The sequence below is a fragment of the Microcaecilia unicolor genome, chromosome 2, assembly GCF_901765095.1.
Source record: "Microcaecilia unicolor chromosome 2, aMicUni1.1, whole genome shotgun sequence".
NCBI classification, from domain to species: Eukaryota; Metazoa; Chordata; class Amphibia; order Gymnophiona; family Siphonopidae; genus Microcaecilia; species Microcaecilia unicolor.
The window spans coordinates 504,482,127-504,509,155 of record NC_044032.1 but is presented as its reverse complement, the minus strand read 5'-3'; the positions used below and the strand labels follow the sequence as shown (position 1 = coordinate 504,509,155).

Genomic DNA, 27,029 nt, shown 5'->3' with positions numbered 1-27,029 from the left:
ACGTTCAGTTCTGGTCGCCATATCTCAAAAAAGATATAATGGAATTACACTGGAAGGAAAGCAAGATGGTGGTTGAAAGCTTTTTGAATTATTGGTCCAGAGTTCTGGAATAAACTTGAGACAGGAAACAAATCTTATTGCATTTAGTCGGAAATTGAAAACATGACTGCTTTTCCTTGTTATGTGGTATTTTTAGGATTTTTAAGTGTGAGCTTATAGCTATTATAAAGGACATTTAGGTTATTTGATTATTCTAATGTTTTTGTTTCAACTGTTCTTATTTCTTCTGGACTCTTATTGCTCTGTACATTGTTTTAAATGATTATTTGATCAGCAAAATGGTATATAAATGTGAATGAATGAATGAATAAATAGTTAAACCCACAATCTGAGAAGTGCAATAAAGAGATTCAAAGTATGAAAAAAAAAGAAAGAAAAAAATGTTCAAAGAAGGGTAACCAAAATGATAAAGGAAATAGAACACTTCTTACGAAGAAAGGCTGAAGAGATAAGGGCTCTGCAGCTTGGAAAACAGACGGCTGAGGTGGGATATGATCGATGTCTAATCCTGAGTTGTATAGAATGGATAAAAGTGAATCAATTTTTTACTCTTTCATAAAGTGCAAAGACTAGGGGACACTCAATGAATTTACATAGAAATAATTTTAAAACAAATAGGAGGAAATATTTTTTTCACTCAATGAATAGTTAAGCTCTTGAACTTGTTGATGGAAGATACTGTAACAGCGGTTAGCTTATTTGGGTTTAAAAAAAGGTTTGGACAAGTTCCTGGAGAAAGTCCGTAGTCTGCCATTGAGGTAAACATGGGGAAGCCACTGAAAGCCACTGCTTACTCTGGGACTGGTAGCATGAAATGTTACTACTATTCGAGTTTTCCATGCAAATGCACGATTCAACTTAGGAGAGCCTTCTAAATTTTCTATGAACCTTCTTAATTGTGAACCTTTATTCAATCTAGGATCGTAACTTCTAGTACATTTTGTGAGACCTGAGATATGTTTGGGAATTTGCTTATGCCTGTTTAACTAAGGAAGAGGTAACTGAGAAGTTACAAGGAATGAGGCCTCTTGGGAGCTGCCAGTGGGCTGGCTGTGGCAAAATAATTAGTGGAGTTTTTGTTCTTTTTTTGAAAACAGGGATCACTTCAACTAATTACTTAAAAGCAACAAGAAATTATTCATTTACTTAGATTTATTAACCGCCTTCAGGAAACATTTCACCCAAAGAAGTGTACAACAGGTACAGTTAAGTACAATTTTGTTAACAACATAATACAAAAATAACCAAATATACACACAAATACAATCAGGGGTCCTTTTACTAAGGTGCACCGAAAAATGGCCTGCGCTTGTGTAGACACGTGTATTGGCCTTGCGCAGGTCCATTTTTCAGTGCACCTGCAAAAAAGGCCTTTTTTTGACCAAAAATAGATGTGCAACAAAATAAAAATTGGCGCGCGTCCATTTGGGCTGAGACCTTACCGCCACCCACTGACCTAGTGGTACGGTCTCACTCGTTAACCGGGCGGTAATGGTCTATGCGAATACAATGCTTACCGCCTGGTTAGTGCCACGTGCGGGAAAATTTCTGCTGCACTTAGTGGACATGCGTAAAAAAATACCACCCGGGCCACACAGTAGCCAGGTGGTAGTTCAAAATTGACATGTGTAGGACACGCTTATGTGGCTTAGTAAAAGGGCCCCTCAGTGAGGTAAAATTGAAGATGGCAAACTGAATCCTAGAAATAGGACTAACATTTGTACCGCATTTGTCCTCCCTGTTGTCTTCCCCCCCCTAAAAGTTCCTTGCTCTCTATTCCGCCATTGTATTATTATGTTGTTCACCACATTGAGCCTGCTATGTTGGGGATATGTGGGATACAAATGTTCTAAAATAAATAAATAAACATGAAACAGTATCAGAAATATAAAGCAAAGATACTTTACCTGTAGCTGGTGCAGGCCACTTATTCTCACATATGAGTGACGCCATTCGAAGGAGCCCTGGTGTGGATGCCGAGTCGCTAGCACTAGAGAAAGGTTTAGTAGTGTCCCACCACATATGCACTGGTGCCTTCCTGCCTAACGCTCAAGCACGGGTTCCTCAGTCAGGTGAAAAGCACAACCAAAAAATTCCCAGGGGAAGTGGGAGTGTATGTTAGAATAAGCAGCCTGCTGTCCTCTGAGAACACAAGATAAGTATCTTTACTTTCTCCAAGGACAAGCAGGCCACGTTATTCCCACATTTGGGAATCCCTAGCTACCAGGCTCACCGAAAACAAGGATAATGGAGTTTTGTAGAAACCCAAAGGAGAGATACTGAATAGGAGGGGAGATATTAGTAAGCTCAACTCAGGAGAGAGACCTTGGGGTGTTGGTGTCAGAGGATATGAAGGTGAAAAAACAACGTGACAAGGCGACGGCCGTGGCCAGAAGGATGATAGGCTGCATAGAGAGTGGTATAACCAGAAGAAAGGAGGTGTTGATGCCCCCTCTACATGTCGTTGGCGAGGCCCCACTTGGAGTACTGTGTTCAGTTTTGGAGGCTGTATCTTGCTAAAGATGTAAAAAGACTGGAAACAGTGCAAAGAAAAGCTACAAAAATGGAATGGGATTTGCGTTGCAAACCGTACAAGAGACTTCCCGACCTGAACATGTATACCTTGGAGGAAAGGAGAAGCAGGGGTGATATGATACAGACATTCAAATATTTGAAAGGTATTAATTCGCAAATGAACCTTTTCCAGAGACGGGAAGGTGGTAGAACTAGAAGTCACGAATTGAGGTTGAAGGGGAGCAGACTCAGGAGTAATGTCAGAAAGTATTTTTTCATGGAGAGGATGGTAGATACGTGGAATGCCCTCCCGCGGGAGGTGTTGGTGATGAAAACGGTAATGGAATTCAAACATGCGTGGGATAAACACAAAGGAATTCTGTTTAGACGGAATGGATCTATGGAATCTTAGCGGAGACTGGGTGGCGATGCCGGTATTTGGAGAATAAAACTGGAGCAGGGCGGACTTCTACGGTCTGTGCTCTGATCGTGACTGAATAGATATGGAGGGGCTGGAGTGTAAATTTTAAGGGGCTTCGGCGTTGGCTTTAGAACTTTTAGTACAGGAACAGTGCTGGCAGACTTTTACAGTTTGTGCCCTGAGAAAGGCAAGGACAGTCAAACTCTGGTATACATATAAAATATTACATACCATGTAAAATGAGTTTATCTTATTGGGCAGACTGGATGGACCGTTCAGGTCTTTATCTGCCGTGATTTACTATGCTAGCCAAATATAGGCAGCAATTATAGCACAAAAATATTCAAAAATACATTATATAGTATAGAATGTTACTTACCATGTCAACACAATACATCTATTCCAAGGTAGTACATTAAACCAAAACGTTCATATATAAAAGGGTATGAAGTTACCAAAATGTTTGCTAAATGCAATATTGAAGAAACCACTGGCTCTCTTTTTTGGAATGTGACATGATTATCAACACTTGCTGGCTTTAAGTATTTGATAAAATATGAGAGGCTATCAGCTAATGGTTTCAACCAGATTTATTCTGGGAAGAATCAAACCTAAAGCTCAAATAATGGAAAAAAGGCAAAGCTTGATATTATAGGAAATGGAAAACAAATATGGGAACACTGACAGCCCTATAAGAAAAAGAAAGGAAAAATAAAAACTAGGGCTGTTCACTGATCAAAATGTTTAATCGCACAATTGAAAGTGATTAAAAAATTTTAATCGCGCACTTGCTTAATTGCATAGACAGCAAGTAGTAAATACTCAGAACGGACATGTTTCAATTACTAAACTGAAAATAAAATCATTTTTCTTACCGTTATGGTCTATTGATTTTATTTTTCTAATCATCTTATTCCCTGTCTCTGTGCTCTGAACTCTATTTCCAGGATCTCCTGTCCATTCACTATATATTTCTCTCCTCCTTTCTTCTTCGTTCCTTGCCCTATAACCATTTTTCACGTCCAACTTTCTTCCATTTTTCTGCATCCTTCTCATGTCTATCCAGTTTCCAATTCTTCCCTTTCCCTCCATCCATAGGCTGCAAATCCTCCCTTCTCTTCCTTTCCCTGCCATCTATGTGCATTTCCCCCCTATTCCCTTCTCCTACTCTCTGTTCAGGTCCACCATCTCCCTTCTTTCTTTTTTTCATCCCCCATTTCCACATCTATCTCTCTCTTCCTCTCTTCCCCTGCTATCAAGCATCACCCCTTTCTCTCCCTCTTTCCCCAACCATCCAGCATTGTTCCTCTCTCCATCAACCATCATCGACTCACCTTGCTCTTTCCTCTCACCATCCAGGATCACATCTCTTTCTCTCTTCCCCCACTGGTCAGTATCACCCATCTCTTCCCTCTCATACACCATCACCATCCAACATTATCCCGTCTCTTAGTCCCGCCCCCCCCATCTACCATCACTCTGTTTCTCGTCCTTTCCCCACAACAAAAAACAAAACCATCATCCATCAATGCCCCACCTCTCTCTCCCCCACCCCAACCATCTATTATTGCCTTGTCTCCCCCTATACCCTGTATTGCTCCATCTTTTCCCCTCCCTGTAGTGCAATGCTCTGGTTCTCTTCACTTTCATATAGTGTGCACTGCCCCCTCTCCTCATCCTCCATATCCTGAGTGGCCCAGTCTCTTCCCCTGGCTCCTGTATCCAGCTTTCCCTGTCTTATCTTCCTGTCCTCGGGGAATCAGATTAAGTGTTGAATCTAACTGTATTCCAAGGTTCCTTATTTGTGATTTGAGGGGGAGTTCAAACTTCCCAGAAGAGATTTTGATGTCAGGTATGTATCTACTTGTATAGGGGACCTAGAGAAGCTCGGTTTTAATTGGGTTCAGGCAAAATTTGTTGCGTTTAGCCCATTCTTGAATTGATGTTAGACAGGCAATCAGTTTATTCAGGGCTGTAGGTAAGTCACGTAGAACTGAGTATCCACTGACCAAATCAGCTTGGCTAGTGGCTTGAGGTAGACACTGAACAGAATAGATGATAGTATTGATCCTTGTGGTACCCCACAGTTCGGTGCCCATGGTGGTGATGAGTTGCTGCCAAACATAATGGATTGCTGCCTGTCTGATAGATAAGACCTAATCAAGCAAGTACTGTTCCATCAATATCTGTTTCTGTCAGTTGTGCTAGCATTATATCATGATCCAGTGTCAAAAGCTGCTAAGAAATCTAGCAGTACTAACATCAAGACGAATCCCGTGTCTCAGTTTCTGTAAAGATCATCTAACCGGGTCTGAGTCCAGTTTCACAAGGATCTAGTCAGCTTCTTTCTTCTAGCCAATCACGGAGTTGAATACAGTTAAGATTCCCTAGAAAAGGGATGTTGGATATAATTCCCAATAAGCTCAAATAGACATTAAAAAAAATTGGGGATAAAGTGGATCCCTGGGAACACTGCAACAATGGTTACAGATCTTAGAAACGTCCCCATTTCTAAGCACCAGGTAAGACCTGTTCTTTAAAAAGACAGAAAACCACAACTAGACAGTGCTTGCAATTCCAACAGAATTTAATGACATCATGATATTTTATTGATCTACAAGTGTACAACTTAAGTCCAACTGCATAAAAAAAAATCAGTTTTCCATCATCTAAAATCTTCTCTCTATTCTTTAGTTATAGTCAGTAAACAAATTTCAGTGCTAAAAACAAATCTCACAAATAATCTTGTAATTGAGAGACTATCATTACTTCAAGGATTTTTGCTAAGAAAGGAATATTAGTAATCAGGCGATAACCCGAAGAAAAGTGTAGATACTTCCTTTCATCTCTGAGAAGAGGGATTAGCATAATCAATCCCAGTGAATTTGGGAAGATCCCTTTAATCACTTGGTAACAAATTTTAGTCAACCAGCCCCATAGAAAACATATCTAAACAGACGGAAGAAACTAATGCTAAAACAAACAAAATAATGGAATATTAGACCAGGTCACAATTTGCTGGGAGTATAGGAATAAAGGAACAGAGTTAAATGGTAGACAGCTTTACACCTTGAAAGTGGCAATGTTTACATTTCTATAAACTCCTTCAAAGTGACTCTACTGAAAATATTTACCCTTGGAGAAAAACATCACACTACCACTAGGAGTTTCAATCTTGGTGAGAGTATTTTCTAAAATGAATTGCTGTAACTTTACCTGTTGCAAGACCTTTTCAGTGAATATTTCTTGAAGTCGTGAGATTTCTACCACTTTTCCTTCTATCTGCCTTTAGAAAAACAAGAAGAAAAGATTATTAACACAATAGCATTATTTACTACCAAGTGTAAACATATTAAATAGACAGGACTCAATGAAAATGTTAATACTGCCTGCACAGAATTTTATATATTGCACTATTTTGTACATACTGTATTCTTGTATTATTCTTCTTATAAACCTCTTTGGGCTGAATGTTGTTCAAGAAAAGAGGTCTATAAGTGTAACTGAACATAGCACTCTCCCTATTTCAATTATAGGAGGTTTCTCCCTAAAGGAAGGAGAAACAGGCAGTTAGGAGAACAGGGAAAATATATGAAACTTACAAAGAAATAACGAGCCTTGGTGGAACAGATGAGGCAGAACCTCAAGATCTAAACTCTCAAAAGAAAACACATAGGCATCAAAGGCATCTTCAGATCAAACACCTTTATTGATGATCCCACTCAAAATTAAGTATAAGCAATACAAAAAAGCAATATGAAAATCAAGGTAAAATCAAAGTCCTGAGACATGAAGGAGTTCCTCTTGATTTCTCCTCTTCTCTCCAATTCCATGTAGTACAAAACTCCCAACTTTTAGTACCTTAAGCAGGAACACTTAAGTGTCTGGGCTAAGGGCTATCACACAAAAACCAAAACTACAGCATATCTCAGGACTGGAGATATAAAAAAGGGAATATGTACTCTCTACCCAAGAGTAAATTGGAGAAAAATTCAAAACTACATAAAGCTTAAAACAAGACTGGGTGTTTGAGATGCACTTAGGTGACTTAATTCCTGGCACCTCAGCTTTGGTTCTCTCAGAGATGGAGATGGGATGTACCTTACTGGTCACACTTATCTTATGAAAGGAAAAAAAATCATTCCTAGCATAGATGGATTTTCTGGGATTCCTAAGCTTAATTCTTGGTAATGTCAGCTCCTGGGTTCTCTTTAGATTGCTTCTTCAGCCTAGATCCCTCTGGGTTTTTTCTACTTTTCTCTCCAATTTCCTTTAATTAGTCCTTAGATGTGGTTAAGCTTAGCTGGATTAGGGGTAATAGCATTCTCTTTTTGGACTGACCTAGCCAGTCCCCACTCCCCACCCACCAACTTGGACACCTGTGTGGAGGAAGGGAACGCTCTAGGTCCCTTGTATTCTTCACTCCCAAAGCAATCAAGGAGACATTTCATGACTAGTGACCATCAAACATTCCCATCCTCCATTACCTCACTGTGGGCAGGCTAAAATCATGAACAGGGACTTCAGAATGTTCCTCTGTCTGAACACAGAGGACACACTGTGGTGTCCTGCCATATAATCATTCTCCTTCCCCCGAGTACATAGGTACAAGCCAAATACACACACAGTGCAAACGAGAGCAATGCTATTTTCCGGACAAGAAGGTCACAGCATCAGGAAGATTGGGGTCCATGTACTTGATTGAGTAGGGGAGCAGGAAGTAAAGATATTTTTTGTTCTTTTTACTTCTACTTGAAAGTAAACTGCTAGAAGCTTGGTCAGCTAAGGTTAAACAGTGGGCTGTAGTACAAAGAGGGGCATAATCGAACGCAAACGCCCATCTCCATGGGTGTCTATCTCCGAGAACGGGTACGTGAAGGGGCAGGACAAACCGTATTTTCGGAAAAAATGGGCGTGCATCGGATTTGTGCGGATTTCAGCTGGGCGGTTTCGTTTTCAGCGATAATGAAAACTGAAGGCGTCCAGCTCAAAAACGAACAAATCCAAGGCATTAGGTCGTGGGAGGGGCCAGGATTCCTAGTGCACTGGTCCCCCTCACATGCCAGGACACCAACCGGGCACCCTAAGGGGCACTTGTAACAATTAAAAATTTTTTTTTAAATACCTCCCAAGTCCATAGCTCCCTTACCTTGGGTGCTGAGCCCCCCAAATCCCCCCCCAAAACACACTGCCCACAACTCTACACCATTACCATAGCACTTATGGCTGAAGGGGGGCACCTAGATGTGGGTACAGTGGGTTTTGGGGGTGGTTTAGAGGACTCCCATTTACCACCACAAGTGTAACAGGTGGGGGGGGGGGGGGGGGATGGGCCTGGGTCTGCCTGCCTAAAGTGCATGCACCCACTAAAACTGCTCCAGGGACCTGCATACTGCTGTGATGGAGCTGGGTATGACATTTGAGGCTGGCATACAGGCTGGAAAAAAAAAGTTTTTAAAATTGTTTTTTTTCGGGTGGGAGGGGGTTAGTGACCACTGGGGGAGTCAGGGGTGGTCATCCCCGATTCCTTCCGGTGGTCATCTGGTCATTTAGGGCACTTTTTTGGGACTTGTTCGTGGAAAAAAAAGGGTCCAAAAAAAGTGACCCAAATTTGCGCTAAAAACGCCTTTCTTTTTTCGAAAATCGGCCGAGGACGCCCATCTCTCCTCGGCCGATAAACACGCCTCCGACACCCCCCCCCCCCCGTCAACTTTGGCCATTTCCGCGACAGATTGCAGTTGAAGACGCCCAAAATGGCCGTTCGATTATACCGATTTGGCCGCCCATGGGAGAAAGATGCCCATCTCCCGATTTGGGTCGAAATATGGGCGTCTCTTTCGAAAATAAGGCGGATAGTGTGCTAACTAATGCTGTTAACTAGAATGCTAGGTACCTTTTTTTTCTTTTTAAGTATATATGAGCAAGTTAACACAATGCATTGACATATTAACCAAACTATAATTTTTAATGTAAGGAACCGCTGTAAATTGTGAACAAATTAATATGCTAACAAGGACTAGTACACACAGTATTACCTCACCCTCTTAGAATGCTGTTTGCTACTGTAGGATGGAGAAGTGTCCTAAAGGATATGGCACAGCTTCCCTTATAGTAGCAAGGTCCCAGAACAATTATAATAAACATTTGTGCTACCAGGTGTATACAGCTCTTTACAGACACATATACAGTGGTGGAAATAAGTATTTGATCCCTTGCTGATTTTGTAAGTTTGCCCACTGACAAAGACATGAGCAGCCCATAATTGAAGGGTAGGTTATTGGTAACAGTGAGAGATAGCACATCACAAATTAAATCCGGAAAATCACATTGTGGAAAGTATATGAATTTATTTGCATTCTGCAGAGGGAAATAAGTATTTGATCCCCCACCAACCTGTAAGAGATCTGGCCCCTACAGACCAGGTAGATGCTCCAAATCAACTCATTACCTGCATGACAGACAGCTGTCGGCAATGGTCACCTGTATGAAAGACACCTGTCCACAGACTCAGTGAATCAGTCAGACTCTAACCTCTACAAAATGGCCAAGAGCAAGGAGCTGTCTAAGGATGTCAGGGACAAGATCATACACCTGCACAAGGCTGGAATGGGCTACAAAACCATCAGTAAGACGCTGGGCGAGAAGGAGACAACTGTTGGTGCCATAGTAAGAAAATGGAAGAAGTACAAAATGACTGTCAATCGACAAAGATCTGGGGCTCCACGCAAAATCTCACCTCGTGGGGTATCCTTGATCATGAGGAAGGTTAGAAATCAGCCTACAACTACAAGGGGGGAACTTGTCAATGATCTCAAGGCAGCTGGGACCACTGTCACCACGAAAACCATTGGTAACACATTACGACATAACGGATTGCAATCCTGCAGTGCCCGCAAGGTCCCCCTGCTCCGGAAGGCACATGTGACGGCCCGTCTGAAGTTTGCCAGTGAACACCTGGATGATGCCGAGAGTGATTGGGAGAAGGTGCTGTGGTCAGATGAGACAAAAATTGAGCTCTTTGGCATGAACTCAACTCGCCGTGTTTGGAGGAAGAGAAATGCTGCCTATGACCCAAAGAACACCGTCCCCACTGTCAAGCATGGAGGTGGAAATGTTATGTTTTGGGGGTGTTTCTCTGCTAAGGGCACAGGACTACTTCACCGCATCAATGGGAGAATGGATGGGGCCATGTACCGTACAATTCTGAGTGACAACCTCCTTCCCTCCGCCAGGGCCTTAAAAATGGGTCGTGGCTGGGTCTTCCAGCATGACAATGACCAAAACATACAGCCAAGGCAACAAAGGAGTGGCTCAGGAAGAAGCACATTAGGGTCATGGAGTGGCCTAGCCAGTCACCAGACCTTAATCCCATTGAAAACTTATGGAGGGAGCTGAAGCTGCGAGTTGCCAAGCGACAGCCCAGAACTCTTAATGATTTAGAGATGATCTGCAAAGAGGAGTGGACCAAAATTCCTCCTGACATGTGTGCAAACCTCATCATCAACTACAGAAGACGTCTGACCGCTGTGCTTGCCAACAAGGGTTTTGCCACCAAGTATTAGGTCTTGTTTGCCAGAGGGATTAAATACTTATTTCCCTCTGCAGAATGCAAATAAATTCATATACTTTCCACAATGTGATTTTCCGGATTTAATTTGTGATGTGCTATCTCTCACTGTTACCAATAACCTACCCTTCAATTATGGGCTGCTCATGTCTTTGTCAGTGGGCAAACTTACAAAATCAGCAAGGGATCAAATACTTATTTCCACCACTGTAACAGACAGACCTTGCTTCTTGAAGCTTACAATCTGATAAGACAGATGGACAAGAAACACTGACAATACACAGGGCCTTTAGGTTAAAACAGTACAGCCAATTGCAAGGTGTGAATCCTAATGAGAGCGTCAACAAAGGAAAGACTACAAAGCACTGCTGCTTGCTGTAATAGGTATTTTCCTTACATAGCAGGAGACTGATCAGGCACAGAAGTGGATGACAACAATGCATATTACCAGGACACTAGTGTACAGCGCTGCGTACGTCTAGTAGCGCTATAGAAATGATAAGTAGTAGTAGTAGAACACAGAGGACCTCTCAGAGCTCAGAACTTTGTGTAATTTTTGTGCAACTCCTTCCATGATCAGCAATTCTCAGATGACATCAGGTAAAGTGTAACTCCCAAGCTTAGGGCTACTCCTCTTTTTATGTGTTGTCACATGTTCACGAGCAGCCCAGCACCAGATAGACAGGCATGCAGAGCTTGACAAAATATTCCCATCTTTTATTGTGGATTAATCCAAGCCAAAGTGCAAGTTGAAGGTATGAAGCAAGGAAGAGACTGCTGCTTTACAAACAGTATCGAGTCATGCCAAGCCATGGTAGATGCAGTGGCCTTGTTCTGATGAAATTTTGAAGTTGGGTGGTTAGAGGAACCCTGGTTTGCTCATAACAGATTTAGATGGTAGTCAATTTGCTAGATGGTAGTCAATTTGCTAGAATTAATTTGGTGACTGGAATGCCAGTTTTGCTGAAGTTAAAGAAGACAAAAAGTTGTGAAGACTTTTCGGGTAGTTGGCTTTCATTCCAGAATATATAGGGGTGGAGAGCTGAGGCTTTGAACATAAAATAGGCAGAACTATTCTCTCATTTACGTGGAAAAGGTTAACTACTTTGCTTAAACCTGAAATTAGTTTTTTTTTAATCATCTTATTGTGATGAACCTGAATGTATGATTCATAGTCAACTAAGACCTGATGATTATTTTTTTATCCAATGTAACCGATACTAGGAAGAGCAGTATCTTTTAGGTGACATGCGTAAAGGAACCAAAGTTCACTGGCTCAAACAGCAGCTTCATAAGCAATGTCAGAACGGCACTGAGACCTCATGACACAGGAGACTTCTATAATGGTGGCTTAACATGGAGAAACTCTTCCATAAACATGAGAAATGATAAGACATTGGAAGTTGGAAGCTATCAACTGGAGAATGACAGGTGACAGACCTCTAAGAAGTATTCTGATGGAGGATAATTGAAGTCCCAGAAGACAGAGATTATATAAATAGGCTGACAACGAACAACGTGGCCATTTGTGAAACACCAAATGGAAAACATTTTCCCACTTAAAAGAATAGGTGTGTCGAATAGGCTATGGAAGTGCAAGAGTGGAGATGAAGTGCTGCTGAATTTCCCCACTGTAACAGCTAACAATCCAAGATTGGAATGGAGAAGGTAGCCCAGAGGGAACCAGTTCAGACAGGAGCAATATGCACTATGAAAAATCATGCTGCTCACTGTCTGTTAAAATTCGTGCTATGATGTAACGGGGGAACAAGTATAAAGTAGAAGCTAAACTTGAAGATCTTCTGCAGAGTTCTCTGAGCTAGGGATCATTCACTTGGTTTATGAATTCTGCTGAGCTTGTCAGCTATCTGAATTTGAATGCCAGGGTGATAGGCCAGATATATTTTAATGTGATCGGGATTGGCAAATCCCTAAGTTTTTACTGCTTTCTGGTGGAAGCAGAGGAGGAATACCATGCCTCTGTTTGTTGACATAAAACATGGCAACTTAGTTGTCTGAGAAGATGGACAATGTCTCAAAGGACAAAATATTGTTCAAGACTCTAGATGATTGATATGAAGAAGTCTTTTAGACTTCTACTCTATGCCTAGTGAGGTGAGAATCATTTGTGAGCTCCCTTCTTAATGCTGAAAATATCTTATGGCATATTGGTATTCCAGTGGAGAAACAAAGGGACACCTGCAGTGTATTTATGTCCATCACTGTAGTATGGCTTGGAACTGCAGTAAGGAATAAAGCATCATTTCAGAGGACATATATGGATGGTCAAACATTTGTAAGTAAGGACTTTGCTGTGACTGTTGTGGAAATTTTCGCCACCAGAGGACCTGGAGGATAGACATACAGGCGGCCTTTTCCCCACTCTAGGAGAAAGACATCCAAAGCTAGTTTGTCTTCTGAACCTATTCTCAATCAGAACTACAGAACCAGAAGAGATACAAACAGATCTGCCGCAGGTGTTTCCCATTTGTAGAATATCAGCTACTCTCCTGTTTGTAGATCATTCATGTGGTTAAGTTTTGACATTTCTTCCACTAAGAATAGTCTCCCTGGCAGGTATGTGGATCTTAAGGTCACCTCTTGAGAGAGGGTCCATTTCAATGTTCTGACAGCCTCTCCAACACAAGTGATACAAACCTGTACCTCCCTGCATGTTCAAGTAGAACCCACTTATCTTATTCTCAGTTTGAATTAGGAAACTTCTGCTGGCCCTGAAAGCCCTTACAGTGTTCCAAATTGTCTAAAGTTCTAAGAAATTTATCTGAAGTTTTTCCCAAAGCAGACCATAAGCCCTGGCTGCTACACCCCTCTACATTAGCTTTCCAGCGCAGGATGAACTTGTCCACGGTTTCGAACAATTTGGGGTGCAATGAATTTGGAAGGACTTGTTTCTAGCCAGATTTGATCTAGCCACCCTGAACTGCTGAATGATTTAAGTGCTATCTTGATGAACTTGCAGCCAGATAATCAAAAAGATCCACTGTACCTGCCTTGTAATGTCACAATGAAATAAACGTACCGATTATGCAATTAGCCCCAATATCCTCATCATACGCTATGCTCATACCTACCAACTCTTTCATATTTCTTCCCCAACAGACTATCAAATTGGTAATCCTTTTGTGGAAGGATGATTTTCACCACAATTGTGTTTAGCAAGCTCCTATATATCTTAATTAAAATGCCAGGTTCGTGTAAGCTATGGGGCGACTTGTACAAACCTCATAATTTCATTTAATCTAATAAACTGCCTTTAATAATACTCTGCCACCTCCTTGAAACATACTCTTGAACAGTCAATCATCAAGATATGGAAATATATTCACTCCGTTTGTGAGCATGCATACACACCACTGCTACACATTTTGGGGGTTATTCTATTAATGGGCAGATAAGATGCATAACTATACCATGTGCACAATTCTGTGTAGTTACAAATTTTCAAAACAAAAAGGCATTTATGTGCAAAAATTTACACCTGCTCCTCAAAACACACATATTTCCTATGTCATTTTACATGCATAGATGTGTATTTTTTTTAATATAAAGTACACATGTAAACGTTTACCCTCTATATGCATACGTTTATCTAGACTGAGTGGAGACATTCCCATGGGCAAGGAGGTGTTTAGAGATTTCTGCATGTAAAACATGTTTTAAAAGCAGAAAGGGGCTTTCATAAAACAGTGTAACTGCTTACTTTTATATGATCTCTGTGTAGGCATTCCCAGGGATGTATTTTAGGCAGAGCAGAAGCAGAAATGCTCTGTACGTGCATATTTTTATAAAATACATATGTACATGTGCAAAGTACATGCACACATTTACACCTTCTTCAGAAAAGTGTAAATAGTGCGTCTGCACTTGTGCACTATTGGGACCGATCTGACATCCTATTTAATAATGGCACAGACTTAAAACAGGCACCTTTTTTGACTTTTCCCATAGGTGTTCTGTTACAAAATCAACTCCATACAGGTTGTGTGTTGGTAAGTTCACATGTATATTGGGTGGATATTATAAAAGCCTATTTATACATATAAAATATTTTTATACCCATGGAAATACCTTTTAAAATTGCTCTCTTTCTGAACTGTATGGAGAAGGGGGGCAGTAATTCTACAGATGGTTCCAGAGGTGCAGTGTGCTTTGCACCAATTCTATAGTAGCACCTGGGTGCTCAGATTCCATTATAGAAGAATACTGTTAGTTCTATTCTATTCTAGTGCTTATATCCCACTTATATCTACTGAGGAATCAAAGTGGGTAACATAAAACAAATGCCAAAGTAGCTAATTTGCCATAAGAAAAGAACATATAAAATTCACTAAATAAGATCATAAAATTTACTGTAAAGAAAGGTTTTTAAATCCTTGCGAAACTGAAAATAATTAGGCAAACATCCAATCTGCAAAGGTACCATATTCCAAATCTTACTAGACAGATAACAAAAAGTTTACATGAAATCGTTTCAGTTTAATATTCTTAGCCAATGGAAATCCCAATTTAAGTACAGAACTAAAACAGTAACTTAAATATTATAGAGGGGAGGTTAATAAAGCGAAGATACTTGCCTGTAGCAGGTATTCTCAGAGGACAGCAGGCTTCTAATTCTCACAACAGGGTAGACGCCATCCCATGTCGCCCAGTTCGGTAAATATGCCACAGAAAAATCGAGAGCTTTTTGGAGCGCGAGCAGCACTCAAGTGTGCATGCGCGACTGCCTTCCTGCCCGCAGCACGAACACACCAGTTCAGTTTAATACAAAAGCAAAAAATACCAAATAAAAATATAAAAGGACAACACCTCAGGGAGGTGGGCAGGATTGTGAGAATAAGAAGCCTGCTGTCCTTGGAGAACACATGCTACAGGTAAATATCTTTGTTTTCTCCGAGGACAAGCAGGCTTGCTTCTTCTCACAACTGGGGAATCCCTAGCACCCAGGCTCACCCAAAACAACAAATATTGGTCAGAATGGGCCTCGCAACGGCGAGGACTTAACATAGATTAACCTGAAACTATATACAAACTAGATGAGAGTGCAGCCTGGAAAATGGGCTAGGAGGGTGGAGTTGGATTCTAGACCCCAAACATATTCTGAAACACTGACTGCCCAAACCGATTATCGTGTCCTGCTCAAGGCAGTAGTGAGATGTGAACGTGTGGACTGAAAACCACATCACAGCCTTGCAAATCTCTTCAATGGAGGCTGACTTCAAGTGGGCTACTGAGGCAGCCATGGCTCTAACATTCTGAGCCTTGCCATGACCCTCCTAAGTCAGCCCAGCCTGGGAATAAGCGAAGGAGATGCAATCTGCTAGCCAACTGGATATGGTGTGTTTCCAGATGGCAACCCCCAATCTATTGGGATCAAAGGAAACAAAAAGCTGGGCAGACTGTCTGAAGGGTTTCATCCGCTCCATGTAAAAGGCCAATGCTCTCTTGCAGTTCAAGGTGTGTAAGCTGCTTTTACCAGGATGGGCATGAGGTCAGGGAAAGAATGTTGGCAAGACAATCGACTGGTTCAGATGGAACTCTGACACTACCTTCAGCAGGAACTTAGGGTGCGTGTGAAGGACTACTCTGTTGTGATGAAACTTAGTATAAGGTGCATCCACTACTAAAGCCTGAAGCTCACTGACCATACGAGCTGAAGTAACAGCCACCAAGAAAACGACCTGCCAGGTCAAGTATTTCAGATGGCAGGCATTCAGTGGCTCAAAAGGAGCTTTCATCAGCTGGGTGAGAACGACGCTGAGATCCCATGACACTGGTGGAGTTTTGACAAAATCAGTGCCTTTACTAAGACCCAAAAATCCTCCTGAAAAAATAAAGACCTCGCTGTTCTTAGCTGACGAAATTTATAAAAAACCTTCCTACTCAAATTATTAAACTGATGTTCCACAGTTAGCTCAGAATTCCGAATAAACCATAATTTTAATTTTATAGGCTTAGGAATATCTGAAGTCGAGTTAGCAAAATATAACAATTATAACAGTTTTGATGGTGTTTAGTTTTAAGAAATTTAAAGAAGCCCATTTTTGAGTTCTATATTATCCAAAAGTAAACAATGATCTTGTTGGTATCTGCATTCCAACATATAGACACACCAACTTACACCTGTCAACAGCAGGTGTAAATACAGGCACCTAAGTGTGGCACTTACCATGTAACTCCTAAGATAATGTGTACAAACATGGGACCACCCATGTGTATTCCTCTTGCAATTACATGTACACCAATGTTAATAAATGCCGCCAAATGTGCACGTTAACTGTAGCAATCATGCACATAAGTGCTAATGTTCCATAACTTACAAATATAACACTTAACTTTAGGCACTAAAGTTATAGAATGTGGGGGATTGTGCCCATGATAAGCTGAATGGCATATGCAGTGCTTGAGATGGTGTTCCATTACAAATCAAAAATATTTCTTGTGACTTGGATACATTTCTATTTGGCTATAAGCACCCTTCAAACCCAGGGAGAACAGCCAGTTAACTTTTCCAGAAAGCGAATTAAGTTTCCCTGGTAATCCATCCTGTAATTTTCCTTTACTAAGATGGGAAAGAATGCTCCCGTTTTCTTTGAAATCCAGAAATACTTGGAATAATATCCACACCCTCTTTCCTGTGGTGGAATGTGTTTCACTGTTTTAACAATATGAGGGAGGTGAGTTTCCTTCACTAGCAGTTTCTTGTGCTGAGATGTGAATTTAGATGTGAATGTCAACTTAGAGGGGTTGTAAATAAAATCTGTATTTTCTATGATTTCATAAAATCATTTATGGGCAAGCTCCGGAGTACATGATTCACCTTATTGACCTCCTACCCAGAAACGCAGTGACCACCTCGCGTTCGTATCTCAACCTGCACTTCCCAAATTGTAAAGGCATCAAATACAAATCGATCTTCGCTTCGTCTTTCCACTACTCCAGTGCTAAGAATTGGAATGCCTTGCCGAAATACTTAAAACTGCAATTGGATCACTAACTGTTCAAGAAGCTGCTGAAAACTCACCTATTTGGTTTAACCTACTCCCCCTATACTCTTACCGATTAATGACTCCACTTGCTTCTCTCTGATATAGATATACCCTTTCCCTGCTTAATGTCTCTTACCATATCTCTTACTGTATTGTGTATTTATTTTATTAATCTTATGTAAGCCACATTGTGCCTGCATGTGTGGGAAAATGTGGGGTAGAAATGTACCATAAATAAATAAAAATAAACAAACAAACAAACAAACAGATAACCTGATAATGTTAAACTGTATCAACTGTTTACATGAATCCTCACCCTTCATGCCACAGGAAAGTTCTCTGGAATGGATACTATGTTACCCTGGATCCAGTCAAAACTCCAATCTCATGTGTTGTCTGACGAGCTGGCTGTATTTGGAGGCCCTTTACTGTCCGGGATGAGAGCAAGATCCTTGATAATTCTGACAGAGATGAGGGGGCAGAATATAAGTCCTTTTCAGATTATAGAAAACACTAGAGGATGGCTGTATCTCCCTGGTCTCTACTGGTGTTTATCCTATGCATTCTGGAGCCTTTTGCAGTCAGTGCCACCAATGCTAAGCATTTGGGTACTAGTGATCATAAAGGGCTATAGAGATGCATGGGATAAACATTACTAGAAACCAGGGAAATACAGGGGTAGTCTAATGGTTAGAGTAGTGGGCCGAGAACCACAGCACCCAGGTTCAAATCCCACATCAGTTGTTTTGTGTAAGGGTTGTGGCCCAGGAGTTAGGGCTGAGGGCTCTGGAACACAGGGGAAGTGGGTTCAATTCCCACTGCAGTTCCTTATGATTTCTGGCTCTTTATTATGTTGCAACATCTAGCTCCTCCCATCCAAACAAGGCAAAGGGTTATGCTTATTGGTGTGAGCTCCTGTTGACAATGATGAGCATTAAGAAAAGGCTAAGAAGAATGTTCAGTAGGGTATGTTAGAAAGTTCTGGCAGCTTTTAAATAAACACTTCAACCTGGACTCTGTATGACGAAATCTTGTGTGAGAACTGCTATCCTGCTTGTCCTTAGAGAATGCTTGTGAACCTTTGTTTATTGACAAATAATACTGGGAAAATCATTTGGAAAAAACAAAAAGAAAAAGAGGAGGCATACCTTACTTCATCAAACATACTGTTCATCTCACTGACAAGACGCTGGTTTTCCTGTTCAAACTAGAAGAAAAAAAAAAAAGATCACAAAGAACCCAATTTATGCTATAATGGAATACATATTAATATACACAACCAGATGTCATCAATGACATTATCATGTTTATAGTGACTTGATAATAGTATCTACAAAATATAATTTACTTTTCAAATGACATTCTAGAACGGCAATGTTATCCACCAAAGCTAGTCTTTCCTAGAGTTAGCAGCCTTAGGAAAGAACAGAACTCTAGTTTTATCTTATATCCTCTGAGATCAGTCTTGTGATCAATGTTTTTCTACATTTTTGTAAGCAATATTGTGGAGAGATGAGGAGGAAGAAGTTTGGCTTTTAGCAGGTGACTCCAACTGACTGCACCCATGTTAATGAGCAGATTAAGATGCAATCTAACACAACTGAAGGCATGGTTTGCTGCTTGAAAATGCAATTATGGATTTGGGAGCAAAAACTAAAGGGAGCGAAACATGAGGTGGCAAGATACTGCGAGTCACAAATAGAGCTGTACTGAACAGCATATTTTATAATGTACTACTTAGTCAGGGGCGTAGCCAGACAACAGATTTTGGGTGGGCCTATGCAAGAAGTGGATGGGCAACAAGTATTTTTCCCCCTCCCCCACCACAAAAAAAACAACAACTCTCAGCTGGCAAGAAAATGCTTCTTTCCACCTTGGCAGTCTGCAGCAGGCATGTGCAGGTGCTGGTATCCTGAAGAGTAGCATCTGCATTAGAATCAGGGGGAAGTCTTCAGCCGGCAGAGCTTGGGATCCCCAGTAGCTACCACTAAACATGTGCTACTGTTGAGTGGGCCTGAGCCATAAATGTGTCGGCCCCAGCCCACCCAGACTACCTGTGGCTATGCCACTGCTTAGATTGTGAGCCCACTAGGGACAGAAACAGTACTTATAAAAATGAAACTATAAACCGCTTAGGTCTAAGTGGTATATAAATACTGAAATGAATGAATACTAATGATTAAAAACATTGGGCGAATACGAATAGTGGGCTTTGAGCTTTAATATAACAAATAATAAAAGCATCATGAAATCAGGGATCATGTGTAGGGTTTAGCACACAGCCCCGGATTATTCACATCTGAATTTACATCCCTATTCGGCCAAATACAAATAATGTATTTGGGGCACTATTCACAGCCAAATCAAATCAAATACAAATATTCGGTACAGCCCTAGTGAAAGCAGAAAAAGATCAATGGTGATTATATTTGATTTTAAGGTAGCAACGTGGCAAGACATTAGCCGGGCAAATGGATATGTGTGTGCATAGGGAGAGACCACTCGTAAAAATAAAGTGATTGTATTATTATATGGGTCCTTGGTGAGACCTTCTCTGGAGTGCTTCCAGTTTTAAAGGCCATACCTTTGGAAGGATAGCAGAGGCAGGAGAGATAAGATGGAGGCATTCAAATACGTTACAGACATTAGTGATGCCTGCACAGGAGGGTAAGCTTTTTTCAGTGGAAGAAGGGTCTAGGACAGTGGTAGGCAACCATGGTCCAAGAGCTAAAACAGCCCATGGGCACCTTTCCTCCTCTAGTTATTACCTGTAGTCTTGCTTCTGCCTCTCTTTTCCTTTGCCTGCCTATAATCTACTGCTATTAAGAATAGCTGATTTTAAATTGTTTACTGCTGCTGTCCCCTATAGGCAGACACTAACAGTGTTGAGTATGGCAGTTGGACCCATAGAGGCAAAAAGGGAAGGGGGGACAGGTGTCCTGAAATTTGGCAAAAAAATGTAGAGTACCTCTAGGACTAGGTGAGAAATGAACTGAGAGAGACAGAAGACTTCTCCAAACTGCTAGAACTTAGCTATGCTCAGTCTGCCAAAGTTCTGAATTGTCCTCTAAGAAATAGTGGCAAGGAAAGAATCATCTTACTGTTGTGCACATCAGCATCAATGTTTTACCTTCCCCTGCCCCTCTCCCCCACCTCCAAGCATAGCAACAACCATCTCTCAAAGTCAAGCAAGGAAGAATTACAGGTAGCACTCAACATGTGCTAAATGCCGAGTACCCTATTTTATACCTATGGCCCATGTGGCACTTATCGCATAGCCTTAACAGTCCTTAGAGACTTTTTAAAATTCTGTGTGGAAAAAGATGAGTCAAATGATATATTTGTATTTTCATAAATAATTTGAGAAAGTCCCTCATGACAGACTCCTTGGGAAGTAAGTCATGCCCTTTTGTGGCTTCTAAACTGGTTAACAGATAAGAAACGAAGTAGGACTAAGTGGGCAGTTTTTCAAATAGAAAAGGATTAATAGTGGAGTATCCCAAAGGGTCCTATGCTATTCGATACATTCATAATTGATCTGCAGAGAGGCAGAAAAGGTGATCAAATCTGTGGATGACAAAAAATTATTTAGAGTTATTAAACAGAGGATTGTGAGGCATTGCAGAAGATCATGTGAGACCAGGAGACTGGGAAGATGAAATTGAATGTGGGCAAGATTCATACAGGTGCAAAATGCTGAGTATGGAATTACTAGCCATTCAGCCCGTAAAACCGGGCTAGTATAGGAAGGGGGGGGGGGGGGTTGAAAGGCCCCCCACCCCGCCGCCGAGTTCGCCGCTGCTGCTCCCCCTCCGAGTTCGCCCCCCCCCCCCGGAGCCGTCGCCACCCACCTTCCACCCGGTCAGGCCCTCGCTCCGCTATTGAAACAGTGAGGGCACGCAGCACACAGCTCTACTGCTGAGCTGCCGTGGCCTTCCTTCTTCTTTTCTGCCTGTGTCCCGCCCTCGTGTGACGTAACGTCGTCGAGGGCGGGACACAGGCAGAAAAGAAGAAGGAAGGCCGACGGCAGCTCAGCAGAGCTGTGTGCTGCATGCCCTCGCTGTTTCAATAGCAGAGCGAGGGCCCAACCGGGTGGAAGGTGGGTGGCGGCGGCGACTCCGGGTGGGGGGGGGGGCGTTAGCGACGGCGGTGTCCCTCGCAAATGCGCAGTACAGACCCTCTCTGTTCCGGCCCCGTCATCACGTATTGACGCAGGGGCGGGGCACAGAGGGTCTCTACTGCGCATTTGCGAGTGAGTACGACACTCGCCATTTATATATATTGATGCATCATTGCTCAAGAAAAATATATCAGTGTCATCGTGGAAATATTCTTTAATTTACAGGCGAGTGTGCCATGGATGTTGTTAGGGATCATTTGAACATGATGGAAAACAAAACTGAGAAATATTGTGTTTCTGTATAGGTCCAAGGTATAACCACACCATATTGTATACAGTTCTGATCACTCCATCTCAAAAAGAATATGGAAGAACTAGAAAAGATTCACAAGGTGACAAAAATTAGAAAGATGATGGAAAACCTTTTTTTTTTTTTTTTAATGAAAGGCTAGACAGGCTGCTGCTCTTCAGCTTTAAAGAGATTCCTGAGAAGGGATATGATAGAATCTTGTAAAATTATGAGTAGGGTAGAACAGCTAAATCAGGATCAGCTGTTTAACTTTTCATACATAACTAAAACAAGATGACATGCTGTTTCTCTAGCTTTGTTCCTGCTTCCAGTTGGTAGCTACAGTGATTCCAGGTTCCTGATCTGGACATGATTCACTCCACAATTTATGGACCTCAGCTCATCGAGGAATGCTGCAAGTACATGATGCAAGTATCCCATCTCTGCTTGTTTAGCAGTTTATCTATAAAGAAAGCAAATTTGCTTACCTTCAAACAAACACCTTCTGAAGACAGCAGCTGACCAGTCACAATTCTTTCCTCCTCTCCTTTGATACATTTCTCATTGGAGTGGAGGAGTAGCCTAGTGGTTAGTGCAGTGGACTTTGATCCTGGGGAACTGGGTTCAATTCCCACTGCAGCTCCTTGTGTCTCTGGGCAAGTCACTTAACCCTCCATTGCCCCAGGCACAAATAAGTACCTGTATATACTATGTAAACCTCTTTCAATGTAGTTGCAAAAAAAACAGAACAAAACACAGAAAGGCACATTCCCTTTCCCTTGATTAAATCTGCTGTCCTCAGAGATTAACTGTCAGAAATAGGCTAAAAAAAAATATTAGGACCAAGAAAAAGGAAACTTAAGATAAGATGAAAAACAACAACATTAGAGAGCAAGAGCAGACAATATGGTAATTGAGCAATCTTCCTAGAACTGCTGCCTCAAAATTTATTTTCATAGTCCTGCTGTTTTATTACCAAAATTATTTTAAGATGTATTTAAACATTAACAGAGGGAGACCGGTTTAATTTACTGAGAGGCAAATTTTTAATAATGCATTCTCCAAATGTCTTTCCAATGAATTTAAACACAAATTAACTACATGAATACATTGAAGCAGTGTTAGCTTTTAAAGCTTTCAAAAACCTTTTGCCAAAATAGTATCTACAAACAAGACCTATTTAAATTACATAGGAGCTGGAAGCTTCCAGCAAACTCTCCGATTTGGTTTCTATTTATTTTTCACCATTTTAAATCTAAAGCTACAGGCAACATACAATCCGGTACAGTACAGTCTCATAGGGTTTATAATCTATAGGCTAGATTTACAAAAATGCACTACTGCATTAGCACACACTAAGACCATTAGTGTCTTTATTAGTAAATCAGTCCCTACTACTACTTAACATTTCAGTCCCACTGTGTAATATACATTAATGTACATTAATGAATGAATAATAAAGCTTTTTAGTAAATTTAGTCCTAAGTTTTTACTCAGGCAGTGGAGGGTTAAGTGGCTTGCCCAAATGTCACAAAGAATGTCAGTGGAAGTACTAGAATTAAAACTGTCACTCCTGATTTTCAATATGCTATGCTAGCCAATAGATTGTTTCTCCTTCTTAAAAAATAAAACACCTGTGTTCTCTGAACTAGGAAAGATTTCTACTAATGTGAACACCAGCCAGAGAGACATGATTGAATGCTTTATGATCGAGTATACCATTGTTAATGAAGCAAGTCAATAGCTGTTTATCAAGAATGGTGAATCAATGGAGAAGATTCCTCCTACTGCATACAGGGTTGTTTTTTTTGTTTGTTTGTTTTGTAGCATACAACAAAAAGAATAGCATCTGCTGATGAGCATACGTGGCATGGAGGAGCAGTCTGGCTATTACAACAGCAAGCTGAAAACCAGAGAAGCCAGGGTTCAAACCACTTCTCCCCCTGACATGCCTTGTAACTATGAGCAACTAATTTCATACTCTTGCTTCAGGTAGAAACAAATTTTAGTCTTGAGGGGCCTAGGATACATCTTCTGTATCTGAATGTAACTCAGTTTTGAGATTAGACTTCATCTCTTGACAGACACACTCTACTTGGAAGTAAAGACCTAGGGGGCCAATGTACAAAAGTCCCTGGAAATAACCACTCGCTATTTCCACCTCAGTCAAAATTACAGAGGTGGAAATAGCAAGCGATTCTCAACAGAAATCACATGCAAATGAGCTGCATGGACTTTTTGCGTGCAGCTCAGTAGGGAAAACACCACGGCACGTGTAGAACAGTCAGTTGATAAGTGTGGCTCCCCAACATTCTATTCTAGAAACTTTTAGAAGCATCCTACCATGAATGCACATGTGTTCCCACCCACCATCACTGCGCAGGACCAAGCAGTCTAATATAATAGCTGATAGACTGCAACTCCAAGTGGAGGTGATGTGGCACCAAGAATACTGGACAATAGCTGATCCAGGTGAGCAACTTGCATTATTCAAGGAAAAGCAGGATGCAGTATTCTGACTGATGGGAATCCCTACCTAAAAGGCTGTTCAGAAAGAAAAAGTGGAACAATATGGCCTGCAATAGGCAAGTCCTATGAACCATGCAGGAGCTATAAACAATGAATCTGAAGGACTGATTGACCAAACCAACTGTGCATCAGGAGTCCTGTTCTAGGCAGTAATGAGATGTGAATGAGTGGATCGATAACCATATTGAAGCTCTGAAAATCTCCTCCATAGAGGTCGATCTCGGATGTGCTATTGACATCGTCATGGCTCTAACATTATGAACTACGACATGATTCTCCAGAGTCAGCTCAGCTTAAGCATAAAAGTGAAGAAGATGCAGTATACTAGCTATTTGGATACGGTATTTTTATTGATGGCAGCCCCCATCCTGTTGGTGTCAAAAACAAACAAAAAAAAAGCTGGATGTACTGTTTATGGGTTTTAGTTCACTCCAGAGAAAAGGGCAAGGCTCTCTTGCACTCTAAAGTGTGCAGTGCGCTTTCACGAAGATGGACATTTGGTCTTGGGGAAAATGTTGGCAGAACAATTGACTGGTTAAGATAGAACTCCAACACTACCATAGGAAAGAACTTGAGATGCACATACAGAATTACTCTACTGTGATGAAATCTTGTGTAAGCTGGATCAGCTACTAGAGCCTGGACTTCACTAACACTATGTGCTGAAGTAACCACCAAAAATAGGATCTTCCAGGTCAGGTACTTCAGATGACAAGTGTCCAGTGGGTCAAAGGGAGCTTTTATTAGCTGGAAAAGAACAGCGTTGAGATCCCATGACACTGTGGGGAAGTTGATAGGGGGTTTTAGTAACATCAAGCCTCTCATGAAGACAGCAACTAAAGGCTAAATAGAGATGGACTTACCCTCTACATTGTGATAAGTTTCAGTTGATTATAGTGAACCCTTACAGTGTTGGTTTTCAAATCAGACTCAGAGAGGTGTAGAAGGTACACAAGCAGTTTCCGTGCAGGACATGAGAAAGGATATATGGCCTTGCCCTCACACCAGATGGCAAATCTCCTCCACTTGAAACCATATGACTTCTTAGTGGAGTCTCTCCTGGAAGCGAACAAGATCTGGGAGACACCCTCTGGAAGGCACAAGGAATCGATCTCTAGCTTCTCAACATCCAAGTCATGAGGGCTAGGGATTGAAGGCTGGGATGCAAGAAAGATTCCTCATTCTGAGTGATGACAGTTGAGAAGTACTCCAATCTCCATTGAATCCTAGCAAGCTAGATCCAGCAGCATGAGGAACCATATCTAAAGCAGCCAAAACAGGGCAACGAGAATCATGGTTTCCCTGTCTTGTATGAATTTTAGAAACGTTTTCACTATTAAGAAGGGCTGGAGGATACATGTACAGAAGGTCCATCCTGCAATTGAGTAGAAAAATATCCAAGGCTAATCTGCTATGTGATCCCAGTCTGGAACAGTATTGAAATATAGAAATATATAAAAATGTAGGTAGATAAAGACCATATGGGCCTATCCAGTCTGTCCATACATGCCATCTACTCTCCCTATCAATCCCTTAGAGATCCTATGTATTTGACCCAAGCTCTCTTGAATTCAGATACCGTTTTTGTCTCCACCACTTCCACTGGGAGGCCGTTCCACGAATTCACCACCTTTCCATGAAGAAGTATTTCCTCAGGTTACTTCTGAGTCTATATCCTTTCACCTTCATCCTATGCCCTTCTAGTTCCAGAGCTTCCTTTCAATTAAAAGAGACTCCGCCTCCTGTGCATTTAGGCCACATAGGTATTTAATGTCTCCAACTTATCATCCCTCTCCTGCCTTTCTTCCAAAGTATAGAGGTGTGGTAGCCGTGTTAGTCCACTCTTAAAGGTTATCAATAGAAATCAAACAAAATAAAACATGGAAAAGAAAATAAAAGATACCTTTTGTATTGGACATAACTTAATACATTTCTTGATTAGCTTTCGAAGGTTGCCCTTCTTCGTCAGATCGGAAATAAGCAAATGTGGTAGCAAATAGTATATATAAGAGAAACATCAAAGCATTACTTTGACAGTCTGACAGAGTGGAAGGGTGGGGTATGCATGGGGACATCAAAGCATTTCATTGATATTCTAACAGGATGGGTGTTGGTAGGTGAGAGGAGGGTAATAAACAGAGAAATAAACAGAGAAATACAGCTTTATGGTTTATAATGGGTTAGAAAACCCAGAGCCTTATTAAGTCCTGTTTGTTGGGTGTCAAAATATTCAATCATTCTTATTTCAAATGTCTTACGTTCCTGTATTGTTTTAAAATTACCTTTCAGTATTCTTACTGTGAAATCACTGGTGCAGTGTTTTGGTCTGGTGAAGTGTTGGCCCACAGGGGTGGGGGCTTGACTGGCACCGGCTATTTTCATGTGATGTCTGTGCAGATTGAATCTTGTCTTAAGCATCTGGCCTGTTTCTCCAATATAGCATCCTTCGTTACATTTTTTACACTGAATGATATATACCACATTGGACGATGAGCATGTAAAATAGTCCTTTATGTTGAATA

At 41.2% G+C, this 27,029-nt stretch overlaps 1 protein-coding gene across 1 annotated transcript in view; it reads right to left on the bottom strand.

Annotated features, from left to right (window-relative positions):
- The window catches only part of STX18 (syntaxin 18), a 157,030-nt gene that overhangs the window by 23,334 nt on the left and 106,667 nt on the right, over nt 1-27,029 (bottom strand). Inside the window, exons 8-9 of the mRNA XM_030191179.1 lie at nt 18,718-18,776; nt 6,212-6,281 (exon numbers count right to left, since the gene is read on the bottom strand). Coding sequence (XP_030047039.1) covers nt 6,212-6,281; nt 18,718-18,776 — 129 coding nt within the window. The remainder of the gene's footprint in view (nt 1-6,211; nt 6,282-18,717; nt 18,777-27,029) is intronic.